Source organism: Callorhinchus milii, unplaced genomic scaffold, assembly GCF_018977255.1.
Source record: "Callorhinchus milii isolate IMCB2004 unplaced genomic scaffold, IMCB_Cmil_1.0 Scaffold1, whole genome shotgun sequence".
Classification (NCBI taxonomy): Eukaryota; Metazoa; Chordata; class Chondrichthyes; order Chimaeriformes; family Callorhinchidae; genus Callorhinchus; species Callorhinchus milii.
In genome coordinates, this window is record NW_024704742.1 from 114,570,826 (window position 1) to 114,587,948 (window position 17,123).

General features: G+C 39.0%; 1 protein-coding gene across 4 annotated transcripts in view; it reads left to right on the top strand.

Moving 5' to 3' along the window:
• atg10 (ATG10 autophagy related 10 homolog (S. cerevisiae)) overlaps positions 1–17,123 on the top strand; it is a 124,951-nt gene that overhangs the window by 85,194 nt on the left and 22,634 nt on the right. For all 4 annotated transcript variants that reach the window (XM_007899760.2, XM_042334550.1, XM_007899758.2 and 1 more), the window contains exons 5-6: positions 10,109–10,238; positions 11,998–12,095. In XM_007899760.2, the coding sequence (XP_007897951.1) occupies positions 10,109–10,238; positions 11,998–12,095 (228 nt within the window). The remainder of the gene's footprint in view (positions 1–10,108; positions 10,239–11,997; positions 12,096–17,123) is intronic.

Consider the following 17,123-nt stretch of genomic DNA (forward strand, 5'->3'; position numbering starts at 1 on the left):
TGAGAGGTGTAGCAAAGGATGGAAAATAAAAATTGAGTTTTGAAATTCCATTGTGCCTTGGTTAGACTGCAACTGGAGTGTAATTTTAATCAACAGTATTTAACAAAATACAGTATATTCAATTTTTAGAGGGAGTGCAAAAAAGAAGATAAACATTTTATACAAAACGTACAGGATAGAGTTATAAGAAAAGGTAGACTACTCTAAGGGTTTTATCTTCTTGATGGAGAACACTGAAGGGGAGCCTTCACAAAGGTATTTAAGATTTTGAAGGGTTTTGAACATTAGATTCAGATAACCTAAACTGTACAGAAATGGTGAGTCTGAATCAGACAGTAGCATTCGCACCTCTGGGTTGTGGGTTCAAGCTCCACTTTGGAAGTCTGGGCTGATACTCCAGCGCAGTGCTGTCCTAAGGTTGAGATGTTAAAATGAGTTACTCTCTGCCTGTTTAGATAGATTTTAAAGATCACATGGCACTTTTTGAACAGAGAAGGGAGCTTCTCCCAGTTTCCTGGCCAGAGATTCTTCAAGTAAAGTTAATTATCCACTTTGTGGCTGTTCGTGGGATATTTCTATGCACATTTTTGGCTACTGCATTGCCTACGAAATACAAAGTCACTACACTTTACAGTAATCCTGTGAAGCCATCTTTGCTATGTGAAAGCCAGACATTCTATTAAATGCCATATTTCTGTTGGGTTTTGCCTTTTACAGAATTCAAGAACAAGGGATCTTATCAAAACAGAAAGGAATCCATCATGTGAGACATGTCAAACCGACTAAAATTTGTGGAATACGAAAACTATAAAGGTTTCAAAAAGGAACTAAACATATTCCAGTCAACTAAAAGGATTCATGGACATTAGATTAAGCGAAAGATATATTGAAGGAATTCTGTGGTAAACTCAATGGATGGACTAGATAGACAAATGGTCTGCACAAGTACATAATAATCCTTGCATTTGATGTAGCGCTTTTCACGTCGGGAGGACATCCCAAAGCGCTTCACAGAACACACTGTAAAGTGAATTGACTGTATATTTTTGTGGGCGAACGTGGCAGCCAATTGCGCACAGCAATGTCCCACAAACAGTCGTGGATTGAAAATGACCAATTTATTATTGTTTTGTTTTGGAGGGATTATTATTAGGAATGTGGAGTAAGGAAACTTGCCCAGGGTTTCGCCCTGCCTGGAATTGAACCCAGGTCTCTCACTTGCAAAGCGAGTGCTCTAACCACTGAGCTACAGGACTCCACATGCATTGAATAGAGGCCCATTATCAGTCCTGCAATCATTTCCCCATTCCATCTCCTGCCCAATGCTCTCAATACACTTCTATTGTCTGCTTCTATGTGAAATTGCTACTAGAGAATTAATATTATTCCGAGACAGAATAAATTGTAATGTGCATTAAATATAAATCCAATAGAGCATCATATATTTGTTTGCAGAAAACCTCACGTTCACTTATTTCCAAGAAGGATAGGCACCAGTAAATTAGTGCTAAAATGTCTCATGCTTACACACACATGCATTGTAACTAGCATTGGGAGTGCATCTTTGAACCATGAAGGGTGAGGTAGAGTTTGGTCATTCACCGATCTGATACATGTACTGTACAGGGTTAGATTAATTCAAAGAGTGAGTCAGAGAATGAAAGAGATTAAATTACATTAAGTTTCATGTAATTCCAGTAGTGAATGCCAAAAGCCAGCAGAGATCTGAAAACTTTCGTGCTTCCATTTTGTTCTAAACACACACAAGATAGATTTTTTAAAACTCAATATTATTTATGATTATTAGAATTTTAACACCAAACTACTAGTGTTTTCTTTGAATCTCCTGTACCTCCCATTCTTGACATGATATGCCGTTGAACTGCTTTTTTCCCTTCAGATTGAAAGCATGATTGCAAAACTATGAGGGCTGTCACCCAGAGTACATGTGTGAATCTAATAATTCAACACAGATGCAGAGTCTAATGGATTCAAAGGATCAGCAGCCAAAAGGACTTTCCATTTATAGCCAGGGTTACTTGCCAGTACTCTGGTCCTAGTTCATGTTCTTTTTTCTAAACTACAACTAATCAAACTTCTCCTGTTTCAGACTGGATGTCCTAAACTGATGGTTTTATTTTGCAATTTAAGAAACAGCAATGCTTTGTTGAATTCATGGCTGAAAATGTAGATTTCAGTTAGTGAAATCTTGTGCACCTTAAAGTGAAGCTAATGATTTACTTCATCAAAACTATATGTTGTTCTAGCTGTTTATGGAATGATATTTGGTGTTTTGTTGAAGGGATCAACAGTTCCACCATAGGAAAAAAGCATAAAATTAAGAGTCAAGTCGCACAGTGCTATTTAATATATGCACGGTATCAGATCACACCAGAGCAAATTTTGTATTTATTTTCTTTGTCGTGGTTTGTGTTGATATTCGATCGCTGAGCGAGATTTCATTTGGAGATCGAAAGAGGATTGTGGGCATTAGGACCAAGCAATGCAAAGTACCAAACTACATCTGTTAGTATTTTTATAATGTGTTCTGTTGGATATTTTGTACAGAGAATTGTGAATTTTTGTTTGTTCATTTCTTATTTATTTCTGGGTACAAACAGCATTATTGGTCAACTGATTAGGTCAAAGGGGTGGCTTCAGTTTCTTCCCCTCCCCCATTAAAAACAGAGTGCATGAGCGCACATGAAAACTACCTTGCCTGGGGCAAGTTGCATTTTTATTACCCACTCATATGCTTGCAAACTAATGGCAGCGCATATAGGAATGAAGATATAAATTGGTATTCTGGCAATGGTGCTATTCTGAATTCTGATTTTAAAAGAACCTGAATGTGTATAGAGTAAACCTTAGGTTTTAACTCCGGATTTTATTCAGTGGATTAAAATCTTGTGCTTCACATAATGCTTTTGTGACTTTACATTGGTCACTGTGAATGCCTTAATTTCAGTGTCTTTTCTACTTAAAATAAGAATTAAAAGCAGATGTTTCACTGTCTCCAATATTATGAATGCACCGGCACCAGAACCAGTGGCAATTACTATTTCATCCAATCTACTCATCCAAAGCTTTTGCATTTAGTATTAATGGAGGGAAGGGGGAGAAATAATCCATAAATGATGCATTAATAATGCTAAAAATGAGGTTATTGATTTTAATGGAGGGGAAATGGGAAAATCAGACAAAATTCTCCTGAACTGTAGGTTCTTTTACTTGGCAGTCACAGACTTTTCTTTCAAGTGACCCCCTACAGAGCTAGTCTGTCTGGGAATTAATGTGGCATTGGCTCTGAACTGGATAGCAGTAACAACTGATGGGAAAGATACAATGTGATTTGGCTAAATGGAAGTAAGTACCTTTTCCTATTGTACAAAAAGACAGACAATATGAAAATGAGCAGAATGTTCTGGCTCCATAAACAAGTAATCTTCTTAAGTGAAGTTCAGTACCTCTTGGCAAATGTGCAAGTGAAAAAGACACAACTTTTGCAAAAAGTTAAATCGGACTCCAGTGCAATGCTGAGGTGCATTGCATTGTTGGAATGCTGTCTTTCGGATGAGACATTAAACCAAGGTCCCGTCCGTCTGTCCAGGTGGATGTTGAAGATCCCATTACACTACTCAAAAAAAGAAGGGTGTTTCTCCAGGTGTCCTGGCCAACAATCCCCCAAATAAAATTGGTTATGATTGTTTGTGGGACATAAATAAAAATTGTGGGACATTGTGCGCAAATTGGTTGCCATGTTCTCCTAGTCACGGTCACACTTTACTGCTTTGAAATTCACAAATGACATAAGGAGCTATATCAAATGCAACTATTATTATATTATTACATTTGTCTATTGTTACTTGTAAATGTTCTCTATAATGGTTTTAAAAAAATAAACAAGAATTGTTGGGATGTGAATTTTCCTCCCTGTGCAGCGGTCAAGGCAGAATCCATATTAGCTTTCAAGGGGAAACTAGATAGATAATTAAACAGGAGTAATTTTCAAGAGTATGAGGAAAGGTAGAGAAATTGGACTGAATGTATTGCACTTTCAAAGAGGCTACACAGTCACAATGGGGTCAATGGCCATCTTCTGTGCTGTAATTTCTATGGTTCTTGGATTTCAATATCCTTGCATTTAATAGAGTGCCTTATCACATTATAAAGACGTCTCAAAGCGTTTCACAATATATACTGTAAAGCATAGTGACTATATTTGTGGGCAAATGAGACAGCAAATTGCACACAACAATGTCCACAACAGCCATGGAGTGAATGACTAATTTGGGGCGTTGTTGGCCAGGTCACCAGAATAAACTCTTCTCTTTTCGAATAGTTCCATGGGATTTTTAACATCCACCTAAACAGGAAGACAGGACCTTGGTTTAATGTCATCCAATGCCCCCAGCATGGCATTGGAGTGTCAGCATTGAATATGGCTACCATGTCCTGATGTGAGGTTTTGAACCCACAAACTTCTGACTCCGAGGCGAGAATGTTACCTACTGAGCTGGGTCGCTGAGGCCAATTGTAGAACTCCCACCACCCCCCAACTGTTGCTCAAGCTGAGATCAGCTAACTCAGCACAAACCTTTATCTTTTTGGTCTGTAGGGCCTTGTGTTCTGGTCCCTCTACCCGATTGGTCCTCACTACACTTACTCTCTCACGTGCTTCTCAGAATGAAAAAGACACATTCCACTAGATCATATCAATAAGTAATCATTTTATAGCTTAGCTTAAAAAGTGTAATCAGCTGAAAGATTTGATGTAAAGTCAATGTGACAAAAACTAAATACTGCAGATTAGTTGTCTAATTTTATGAATGGGCTATTGATAGATGCAATAAGAATTTGGATGAAGGCTGAAATAGATGTACTTAGGAGAATGTGGGAAACTGAGGGTTCATCAGACTATGGGGTGCTATATGTTCAAAACTTAAGTTTTCCACTGAGGTGATATAAATGACCAAACAGGAGTAAAATGGTCATTTTATATCACCTCAGTAGAAAACTTGGGTTTTGAATGTTTTTAAGGAATATTGCTGCACTGAGGGGATCTGAACTGCAGTCATAGAAACATTTGTTGAATATTCCTGGTTACAGTGGATTCAGGAGGGATAGGGAAATGGAAAAATGTGTTGGGAGTGGGGTTGGGGCGGTGGCAATATTGATTAAAGACATGGTTCTGGCCCTGGAAAGGGACGATATGCTGGAGAGTCCAAAAACAGAATCTATTTGGTTAGAGTTAAGCAGCAGAAAAGTAGCTGTTACTTTGTTAGGTGTATACTATGGACCACCAAATAGTGGGAAGGAGATACACGAGCAAATCTGCAAGCAGATTTCAGAAAGATGTAAAACCAATAGAGTGGTGACAATGGGGAACTTCAATTATCTTAACATAGACTGGCAAAATAACAGTGTAAAGGGCAATGAGGGGGAAGGACTCCTTGAATGTGTGCAGGATAACTTTCTGGATCAGTATGTTTCCAGCCCAATGAGGAAGGAAGCAGTGCTGGATCTGGTTCTGGGGAGTGAAGTGGGGCAAGTGGAGCAGGTTTCAGTGGGAGAGCATCTGAACAACAGTGATCACAACACCATTAGGTTTAGAGTAATTATTAGAAAAAGACAAGAAACAATCAAATATGAAGATATTCAACTGGAAGAGGACTAATTTCAGAGAGTTAAAACGGGACCTAGCCAAGGTGGACTGGAAAGAAAGGCTGGCAGGTAAAACAGCTAACAGCAATGGGAAGCCTTCAATGTAGAGATAGTTTGAGGAGAGAACAAATACATTCCCACAAAGGAGAAAGGTAGAGCGTCCAAAGCTGTCTGGATGGCTAAGGAAGTTGGGATTAAAATAAAACAGAAAAAGGAGGCTTATGATAAATGTCAGATCCAATACACAGAAAATGATCAAATAGAATATAGAAAGTACATAGGAGAAGTGAAAAACGAAATAAGAGGAGCAAGGAGAATGTCTAAGAGCAGATTAGCGGGTAACATATTTTATAAGCATATAAAGAATAAAAGATTAGTCAAAGGTAGGGTGGGTCCAATAAGGGACCGAAGAGGAAATCTTCTTTGGAGGCAGAGGACATAGCTGATATACTGAATGAGTATTTTGCATCTGTTGTCACAAAAGAAGAGGATGCAGCCAATGCCACAGTATCGGAGGAGAGGGTAGAGATATTGGATAAGATAAGAATAAACTGAGACGAGGTACTCAAGGTAGATAAGTCACCCGGTCCCCACGGGATGCATCCAAGGTTACTGAGGGAAGTAAGGGTGAAAATAATGGAGGCTCTGGCCACAATCTTTCAATCCTCTTTCGACACCAGGGGGGGTGCCAGAGGACTGAAGGGTTGCAAATATTACTCCCCTGGGGCAGAAGGATAAACCCAAGAACTACAGGACAGTCAGCCTAACATCAGTAGTGGAGAAACTTCTAGAGACTATAGTCCAGGGCAAAATAAATTTTCACTTAGAAAAATATGGGTTAGTAAAGCACAGCCAACATGGATTTGTTAAAGGCAAATCGTATCTAACAAACCTGATAGTTTTTTGATGACGTAACAGAGAGGGTGGATGAAGGTAGTACAGTTGACGTAGTTTATGTGGATTTTCAACAGGCGTTTGATAAAGCGCCACATAAGATACTTGCAAGCAAAATAGAAGCCCACGGTATTAAAGGGACAGTGGCAGCATGGATACAGAACTGGCTGGGAGACAGAAAGCAGAGAGTTGTGGTGAATGGTTGTTTTTCTGACTGGAGGGAAGTGTGCAGTGGTGTCCCCTAGGGCTCGGTATTGGGACCAGTGCTGTTTTTGATCTGTATAAATGACCTGGACTTGGGTATAGGGAGTACAATTTCCAAGTTTGTAGATGATACTAAGCTAGGAAAAGTATTAAACAGTGAGAAGGATAGTAGCAGACTTCAAGAGGACATAGACAGATTGATAAAATGGGTAGACACGTGGCAGATGAAGTTTAACGTGGAGAAATACGAAGTGATGTATTTTGGGAGGAAGAATGAGGAGAGGCAATATAAGCTGATGGTACAATCTTAAAAGGGGGTGAAGGAACAGAGAGACCTGGGGGTTCATATAAATAAATCTCTGAAAGTGACAGGACAAGTAGATAAAGCTGTTAATAAAGCATACGGATACTAGGCTTTATAAATAGTGGCGTATAATAAAAAAGTCAGGAAGTTATGATGAACCTTTATAAAACACTGGTTAGGCCTCAGATAGAGTACTGTGTTCAGTTCTGGGCGCCATACTTTAGGAAAGATGTCAAGGAATTGGAGAGGGTGCAAAGGAGATTTACCAGAATGGTACCGGGAATGAGGGACTTCAGTTATGAGGAGAGGCTAGAGAAGATAGGATTATTCTCCTTGGAGCAGAGAAGGTTAAGAGGAGACTTAATAGAAATTTTCAAAATTATAGGAGATTTGATAGGATGAACAAAGAGAAACGATTTCCACTGGTGAGTGGGTTGGTAACCCGAGGGCACCGATTTAAAATAGCTGTTAAAAGAAACAAGGGAGGTGAGAAGAAATGTTTTCACACAGCAAGTTGTTTGGATCTGGAATGCATTGCCTGAAAGGGTGGTGGAAGCTGATTCGATGACAACTTTTAAGAGAGAAGTAGATAATTATTTGGGGAGGACAAGTTTGCAGGGCTATGGGGAAAGAGTGGGGGAGTGGGATTGATTTGGATAGCTCTTTTCAAAGAACCAGCACAGCCACATAGGGCCAAATGGCCTCCTTCTGTGCTCTATAATTCTATGATTCTATGATATGATAATATTTACAAGACTATGTGTACGTTAGGAGCTGCAGTATCGCTCCTTAGACACCAGAAACGTAAGAGTTAACTTTTATGCAGTTCGCTTCTAGGAAAAAAGAATATACACTGGAAAATCAGCATATTCCCTGTCTGAAGCACTGGCATTTGTTAAAAGGAAGGACCCCCTGCTTTGAGAGGAAGTAATGAGTTGCAAACCAGAAATTCCTGTGCATAGAGCTTCTGAGTTACAGAGATAGTGACAAACGTGCACACGTGTGTTATATTTTAGTAAAAGCTACAATTTTAGGACAGCTTCAAAAGTCTGAGATTAATGACAAATTGTGTGTAGATACTATTGAAAATGCAAGAATGGTGTCTTATCAGCTGCTATGTTTAATACTCCTGATTTGGCTTATATTGCAAGCCTGAATTTTTTGATATAGTGTGTGTTTTGTTATGGAGAAGAAAATGGACAAGAGTCACCTTTCTGAATGTGTGGGAGCCTAGTTAAGAGTGCAGAGGTTACCATAGAATTAAACTAAAAGTACTTTTGTGTCTTTTGTTCATTTTCCAAGTTTTTGAAACACAAACTTGGATCTCCATAACCAGTATTTTGTTAAACAAATGTATCTGGTTCTCCCTCCTACTCTTTGGAGCATTTAACGGTGTCCCACAATATGGGCCTTGACCCTTCATCTAACTTTCTCGATTAAAAACATTGAAGCAGAATGTTTTTCATCGAGAGACTTGGATGATTATTTGGCGACTATTTTGTGCATCCTAAAATGGCATGGATAATAGTATTTAATAGTAATTACAGAATAAAACGTGGAGTCCTGTAGCTCAGTGGTTAGAGCACTCGCTTTGCAAGCGAGAGACCTGAGTTCAATTCCAGGCAGGGCGAAACCTTGGGCAAGTTTCCTTACTCCACACGCCTAATAATAATCCCTCCAAAACCAAAAACAATAATTAAATTGGTCATTTTCAATCTATGACTGTTTGTGGGACATTGCTGTGCGCAATTGGCTGCCGCGTTCGCCCACAAATATACAGTCAACTCACTTTACAGTATATTCTGTGAAGCGCTTTGGGACGTCCTCCCGACGTGAAAAGCGCTATATCAAATGCAAGGATTATTAGTATTATTATTAAAACAAAACTGAGTGTTCAGGTTTATTTCACCCACTGTATTCTCAATAATGATACCAGATGGTATTACATAAGGCAGCATATAACCCGATGAAACCATTTAAGCAAACCTCTACAGCTTTTGCTTATATTGATTTTTCTTTTACTTTCACATCTGTAACCAGCTTCAGTTTTTGAGGAATTGTCTGTCACTGGAGGGCTGTAAAAGGAAAAAAAGGATGATAATTAAAATAATTATCACACTATTTTCCATAAAAGCTAGCAAATTGTCTGGTCTTCATTTGCTACTTTTGGATTCCACAAGTACAAATTCGTGCTGTGCTTAAAACCCATTGCCATTTGGGCATTTTTTTTGTATCAACAGATGTTTCTCATTCAAGCAACTCATGCAGTTTTCTGTACGGTTGCTAAGTGCATAACAAACTATTGATATCTATCAAAAGCGGTAATTAACCAGTAGATTTTTTTCTGTCCGTTTCCAAATCGCAGAAGCCATGTAGAGGAGATACATTTGCATGTTAAAAAGTTTGAAAGTTTCTTTTCTTGAAACTTGTAAAGCCATTTGTATGATTTACTGATGATTGTTAAATCATATATGCATGATTTTAAAGAACCAACTTTCAGGGATGAGTTTTAAAATCTTGTTTGACAGTCCTTCTTGATGCATGATAAATCTGACAACATCAAGCACCACTAAGGACAATGCAATTCAATCTTCATTGGCTGAGTTATGACCTGTATTTCTCAACTTGACTTGTGAAGCACCTACATTGGATATTTTGTAAGCATTTACCAACTTTAACTTACATGGAATTTCATAGTATTACATAGACTGTACAGCACCGAAACAAGCTATTTGATCCATCTCGTCCATACCGGTGTTTATATTCCACGTAAGCTTACACCCCTACAACACCGTTTATTTCCTTCTCCCTCAAGAATGAAACTTAAGGACAAACCATTTGGTCTACCTGTTCATCAACGTATCTTACTTTGACATTTGGCATTAACCAAACCTACAATGCAAAAAATGAGGTTTAATTTGTGTGAGAGAATGACCTGCAACACATATGGGATCTGCTCGGCATGAATCCTTTTTTGACTCCTGCAGTTTAGAGTCCTATTGACCTTGTATAAAGTTGTACAATCTTTTCTCTTGATTTTAGGCAGAGAATATTGGCATTGACAAAGAGGAAGCTCCGGTAACAACGTTAGAACTAATTCAGTATGAGTACCATGTTGTCTACTCCTGCAGCTACCAGGTACCTGTGCTGTACTTCAAAGCTTGTTTTTCAGGTATGTCAAACTGAACATAATTAACATTGAAACCTTTGTACTATGGGAAACCTAGTTTGCATGCAAGGACAAACTGCCTATAATTTACAATAACTTGCATTTATATAGCGTCCTTGCCCTTCACGTAGGGTAAACGTATCAGAGCGCTTAACGGTGGCAGAGCTTGATGCTGAGCCAGGGAGTGAGGCGAGGTGACCATAAGCACGGTCGAGAAGGCAGATTTTCAGATATTATCTGAAAACAAGCAAGGAGGGGGCAAGGCAGAGCAAGGATTTTTTGCTAGGGTTCTTTTTAGTGCTTATTGGTCAAATAGTACGTGAACTATTTCTCATTGAGCCACAGAAGAACATAATTGTGCATTTTATATAAGGTTGGTAGCTACAGTAATGTTAACTCTGCTGCAGTTTGCAAATTTTTCAAAAACATTTCCTTTCAGAATAAACTATGCAGTTATTAGCAAAACGCAAAATACTGCAGATGCTGGAAATCTGAAACAAAAACAGAAGTCACTGGGAACACTCAGTAGGTCAGGCAGCTTCTAATGAGAAAGGAGAATGAGTCAACGTTTTGGGTCCACGACCCTTCGTCAGAACACGACCCTTCAAACGAAGGGTTGTGGAACCCGAAACGTTGACTTACTTTCCTTTCTCCATAGATGCTGTCTGCCCTGCTGAGTGTTCCCAGCGACTTCTGTTTTTGTATGCAGTTATTAGGTCAGTTTGAGATGATGCAGTGTGTTTCCAGTCCTCCGTCCAGCCTTCAGCCAGGCTCACCCATTTGAGACTGCCCCAACATTTGAAGCATTTAGCTGTAGAGCACTATATAAATGTAAGTTGTTACCATCATTAACAGGTGTTTAGGCTTTGTGAAGAGTTATATTATGTAAAAATATATTTATAGCAGCAGAAGCTTTATCATTGACATGGTTGTAGGATACAGGTAATAACCAGTGGAAATCAGACACAGCTAGAACGAATCCTTTCAATTTTGCCTGGTGAAACTATCAGCCTTATCAAAGTTACATCAACGTATTTACTGATGTGTCTCCTCTTTGATTATTCGATTCAGAGAATAGGCGGTGTGTCCTTCCTTTCCTTTCTTCCATTTTCATTTATTTTCTTCAACTAGCAGGTTCAGGCAAATATCTAGCTATAAGGTCTGTAGATACTCACTCAGGCATTTGAGAGTGAACCACAATAACTCCTCCCTCTCTTCACTTTATATCTGTGCCACCCCCTACCCTGGTTCCATCCTTCCCCAACAAAACAGCTGATATTAGGAATGCATTCAACATTTAATGGGGTGATGTAAGGAAATCAAATTAAACAAGATTGAATTACTACTGTAATGTACTGAAGGATACCAGATACTGCTCAGGGAGTTGCAAGATAGAAATCAAAATGAGGGGTTTAGCTGACGTCATTCCACATGTGAGTGAAGTTCAAGCAGTTTATTTTTGTAAAATAAACCCTGAGATTGGATTAGGGGCTTAAATTCACCAAGAGGCATCTGGTATCATTTGTAACGTGGAACAGCAAATATATCTTTCGTATAAAATACACTTAATTTTTTCTGTCGATAGGAGCAGATATCTTTGGGGGGGCTTTGAAGGAGAAAGTGGAGCAGCAGAAAAAGACCTCAAAGAAAGAATGTGGTGCTACAGTTGTACTTGCTGTGATTTTTTGATTGTGATTTTTTTCTCCAATATACAATCCATTTAATATAATTGTTACTGTACTTTGTGTTTTTTTCCCCCTAGATGGCAGGCCACTTACACTGGAAGAGATTTGGGAGAACGTGCATGATTGTTACAAAGAGCGTCTTTTGCAAGGACCCTGGGAGACTATTACACAACAGGTAATTAGCCCTATTAATCCAACGGCAAGATAGTCTCATCAGTTCTATTTGTCTATCAGCGTAGTTTAGGAATAAAAACTCGGAATGTTTCTGACTATTGTACCATCAATAAGTTTTAGCTGGTTGAGTTCAACCTGCTGGATGCTAATCATTTGCCGGGCTCCTTCGCTCTCGACAACACTACTTTCCCAGGCTCAACAGCAGAGAAACTATTGTAACCTGGGATATATTTGTTCAACTCATCTCATTCTGTGTGTAGCCCTAAGTCATCCAATACCCTAATCAGATATTTACCTAAGTCTTTCGTGGAAAGGACTACTTGATGGCAGCAGGTGGAGTTGTGAGTGTGGGGGGACTCCAAATGAACATGAACAAATGAGTATCTGACACATATGGAAACCTGTCACTGTTTAAGACTATCCAAACCCAAACCAGATAGAGTTCCATGTCACCTAAACTCTGGGGTGTCTGAGTCTATTACTCTCTAGAATTAGGTAAGCTGGGTGCATCCCTCCAGGGAGAGATAGTGCATTCCATTCCAGAGACATTTCCAAGTGTAGGTGGCATGGAACTCTTATCTGATTTGGATAATCTTATCCAAATGGTTAGGATCCAGCAGTAATCCAGGCACAAACCGAAAAAACTCTACACTAGCCAGTAATCACACGATCTATCTATGGAGCCCTGTAGCTCAGTGGTTAGAGCACTCGCTTTGCAAGTGAGAGACCTGAGTTCAATTCCAGTCAGGGCGAAACCTTGGGCAAGTTTCCTTACTCCACACGCCTAATAATAATCCCTCCAAAACCAAAAACAATAATAAATTGGTCATTTTCAATCTAAGACTGTTTGTGGGACATTGCTGTGCGCAATTGGCTGCCGCGTTCGCCCACAAATATACAGTCAATTCACTTTACAGTGTGTTCTGTGAAGCGCTTTGGGACGTCCTCCCGACGTGAAAAGCGCTATATCAAATGCAAGGATTATTATTATTATTATTACTGTGAGTACAGGGTAGTGTAGGAATTTTTCTGTTCCTGTTTCTGTGTTGCATCCCATCTGATTTCGAGGAATCTCCTGTGTTCCATGGAGATTACTTGTTTTCCCAGAGTGCTGAAAAAATCATACACGTGTCGAGTCTCTGGCAAGATTGCCACATGTTAGGCAGATATGCATTGTGTTATGTTCATTGTAATTTGCAGAGCTTCTACATTCATATTTATTATGCAGCTCATCATGTATTGCCACTTGGATCTCCTTTATATGCTGTGGGAACTGCTATCCCCCGCCAAGAATATGCTGGTGTCACTCTTAAATCCATAAGGGCACACAAGGATATATGTGAAAATGCGACAATGTATTGTTGTTTTGCCACTTTTGCCTGCAATTCTACATGCCACAGTTGTAATCACGGATTTTTAAATTTTATTTGGGTTGAGTGGATATTAGCTGCTCCAAAAGCGTGAAATGTTCCTATTTCAGGAGCAACGGCTGCTCTGTTTTTTGTTAATACTAAATAAATTACACTTCACACACTAGGCAGTAAGAAATGCTAGGATCTGGTGTAATTTCATTTTAAACATACTTTCCTCTCAATTTGTTCCATGGAAAAGAATGTTGGTCCTACAGTTCTGCAGTCTGTGAGGATAAAAAGCCTAAAAAATGGGAAACCTGAATGGTCATAGGCGTATTCTGATTTCAGCAGTTCTGCAAGGAAATATTTAAGGTTCCCAGACCCTATTGCAATGATTGTTTGGAGTATAATTTGTAGAGAAGATAATGGCATTTCTGCATGCTGGTCCTGTAATTTTACTCAAAGGTCTGCTGATTTAGTGTTGAAATATGTTAGTGTTTAGTGTTAGTCCAGTGCTTTGGGACATCCACGTAATTTGTTGTTATTCTTGAAATGCTATGAAGCATTGAATTGTTTCCATTTTGCTAAGCCTTAATTCGATTGCAGTTTAGTTGTACATTCAAGACCCATCTCAAGACCTTCCTCTTTGACCGTGCCTTCGGTTACCCTCCTTCCTCCCCTGTCCTCCGATCTTGACCCCCAACTCGGTTCGAAACACTGATTGTCCAATGTCTTGGAACATCCTCCCTATGTGAAAAGCGCTATACAAATGTAATTTTCGTGTGTTTGTTTGATTACCTGGGCAATGAAAAAAAATGTGCTCATTTTGGAGATTTAGTCTTAATGGAGTCTCTGTCAAGATTACTTTATTTTATATACTTTAGCATTGTCCTCTTTCAAACTGATATGTCTAAAACAGAAAGTCACTTTCTTAGTCACAGTACCAAAAATTATTTCAGAAGCATTTAACAGACAATTCTGTTAACAGACATGTCGTCACTGATTTTTACAATAAATCTTGTGAAACACTTTGAGACTTTCCGAAGAAATGCTTTATCAAATGCAAAGATTTTAACATTTGGCGGATTTATCATTTTGATGAATAAGGTGCATATAAATATTTGTATTTGAATTACATGTACCAGGGATCACTAATTTAGAATGTGCTCTTTACCTACGAAATAAATCAGTCTATAAAATCTTTTAAAGGTAATTTATGTTATTAAACTAAAGTATAATTTTTTAAAGTGTAAATTTAAGTAATATCTACAAGAGCAAAAGGTACTTCCACTTTTGTATATTTTCTAGCACTGCAATTACATTAATAGCAAGACATATGAGAAAATTAATGGCACTTACTGTATTCTTGATGGACCAACTGATGTGCTTTCAGTTGGCTTTTGTCTCAGCGGGAATCTCCCTAGAGTCGTCATTCATTCATACATTTTATGTGCACCAACATCCAGTAACTTGTTTAAGCTGCCATCTCTTTAAATACTGTAAAACAATTACAACACGCAGCTGTTTAATGAAATTTCTGCAATGTTACCAGAGATCTCTGTGGGCATTTCCTGATGGTTCATAATGACACCAATTTACCACACCTGGTATGATCTGCTCACACTGAAAGGCACAATTTTTAAACTGTTAACCCCTTGAGGCTTTCAGCACAATTTCCAGATTAAAAGTAACCAAGTTGCACTATTATTATTTTTCTTTAAAGATTTTAGATCCTTTAGTTTGTAAGGAAATACTAACACTATAAATCATGACATATAAATTAATGGATTGCAAGTACCAATATAATTGAATTTAGGAATCAGTTTACAGGATATAGTATGTTTTAACATTTCCTGTGGGAGAGAAGACCTACGTTTGGTGGTAATACATAATCCTTTGTACTATACAGTGTGAAATAAATAGCACCTAAACCACATGAAAAGGTGCTGCTGCAGTTATAGTACAGTCAGTGTGCATCACAGCCAACAATGAGATCTTATTTGCAAACCAGATTTGATGTGCTAAATTACTCTCCTACCTTCCCTGCAACTTGATAAATAATGTATAATCCTTGCATTTCATATAGTGCATCTCGTAAAGCGCCTCTCACATCAGGAGCCCGTCTCAATGTGCTTCACAAGATTTATTGCAAAAGTGTAGTGACTGTATACAACAAACAAACAAGAAAATTGCATCCATATATAGCGCCTTTCATGTTGGGAGTCTCTCCAAGGGCCTTGACAGTTGAGGATTTGCACCTGAGCTGGGGATTGTATTCAAGAGATGGGATCAAGGGACTGTGGGGGGAAGTTAACTGAAGGCACGGTCAAAGAGGAAGGTCTTGAGACATATCTTGAAAGAGGCAAGGAAAAGGACTCCTACATGGAGTTCCAGAAAGTGAGGCCAAATAGGCTGAAAATGTGACCACTGATGGTGGGCCATCATGGCAGGGGTCAATGAGGCAGCATTGTGTATCCGTCAGGTTTATTGTATTCAAATCGAAATAACATGGGTACTGTAGCAAAGGAGCATTGATGAGGACATTTGGTATTTTGACCTTTGTATCACATTTTTACATTTTTGGATCATCTAAATCTGAAGCCTAAACCCAGATTAACCTTAAATTTTGTCCTTGATAATCACTAGTGTGGAAATAGGATTTATGTTTCCGTCTACCTCACATGCAGTGTAAGTCCACTTGCAATTTTGTAACTCACCTCTGAGTGGCTTTGCTAATGCGGAACAAATGTGAATTATTTCCATTACAAGTGTGATGTAGAAATACAGTTAAAAGCCACATTGGTATTACAGATGCTGTATGACAGCAAAAGGCATCCTTCACTGGGTTTTAAAACATGGTGAAATGCCATTACTACATTAGTTGGGTTGTGCAGAATTGCAGATTGTTCAGCTGCTACAAGCCAAAGCTCTGCAACCCTCTCCATCAATCCCTTCGCCTTGACCCCTCTCTCCCCATTCCTCTTCGACCGTGCCTACGGTCACCTTTCCACTCCCCCTGGCTCGGCATCGGACTCTGTCACTGTTAAGCGCTACGAGATGCCGTCGGCACGAAGGGCGCTATCTAAATGCAAGTTGTTGTTGTTGCTAGTGCATGTGGTTAAAAAGTCGCTATACTCAGCACCACAAATAACTTTTACTCTTATCTCCGACAGTGTTTATTGTTTTGTTTTCATTTAAATGCTGCATCCTTTGTTTTATTGCTGCTAAAAGTAACAACACTACAATGGCTTGACTCACTCTTTCACATTGATATGTTCACATTAAGCTTGTTTGGTATTGCTTAAGGTAACAATACAATGGAAGTTCTCATGCACTGTTTCTGGCACATGATAATACTTAGAAATATGGCCATCTTAAAAAAAAAAAAAATCCATAATAACTTTGTGTTGGGGTTGAAAACATGGTCATCAGGAAGATGGCTGTGTAACTGGGGCTTTGACCCTGGAAAAGCATCTCAGTGTGGCTCAGTTGATAGCACTCTCACCTCTACACAGGATTTACAAAGAATGTACAGCACGGAAACAGCCCACTCAACTCAACCAGTTTGTGCTGATGTTTATACTCCACATGAGTTTACTTCCTTACTCCTTGCTCCCTCCCCTAACCTCTCTGACCTACTATCCCCCTACTTACCTGCCCGTACCCTCCGTTTCTCT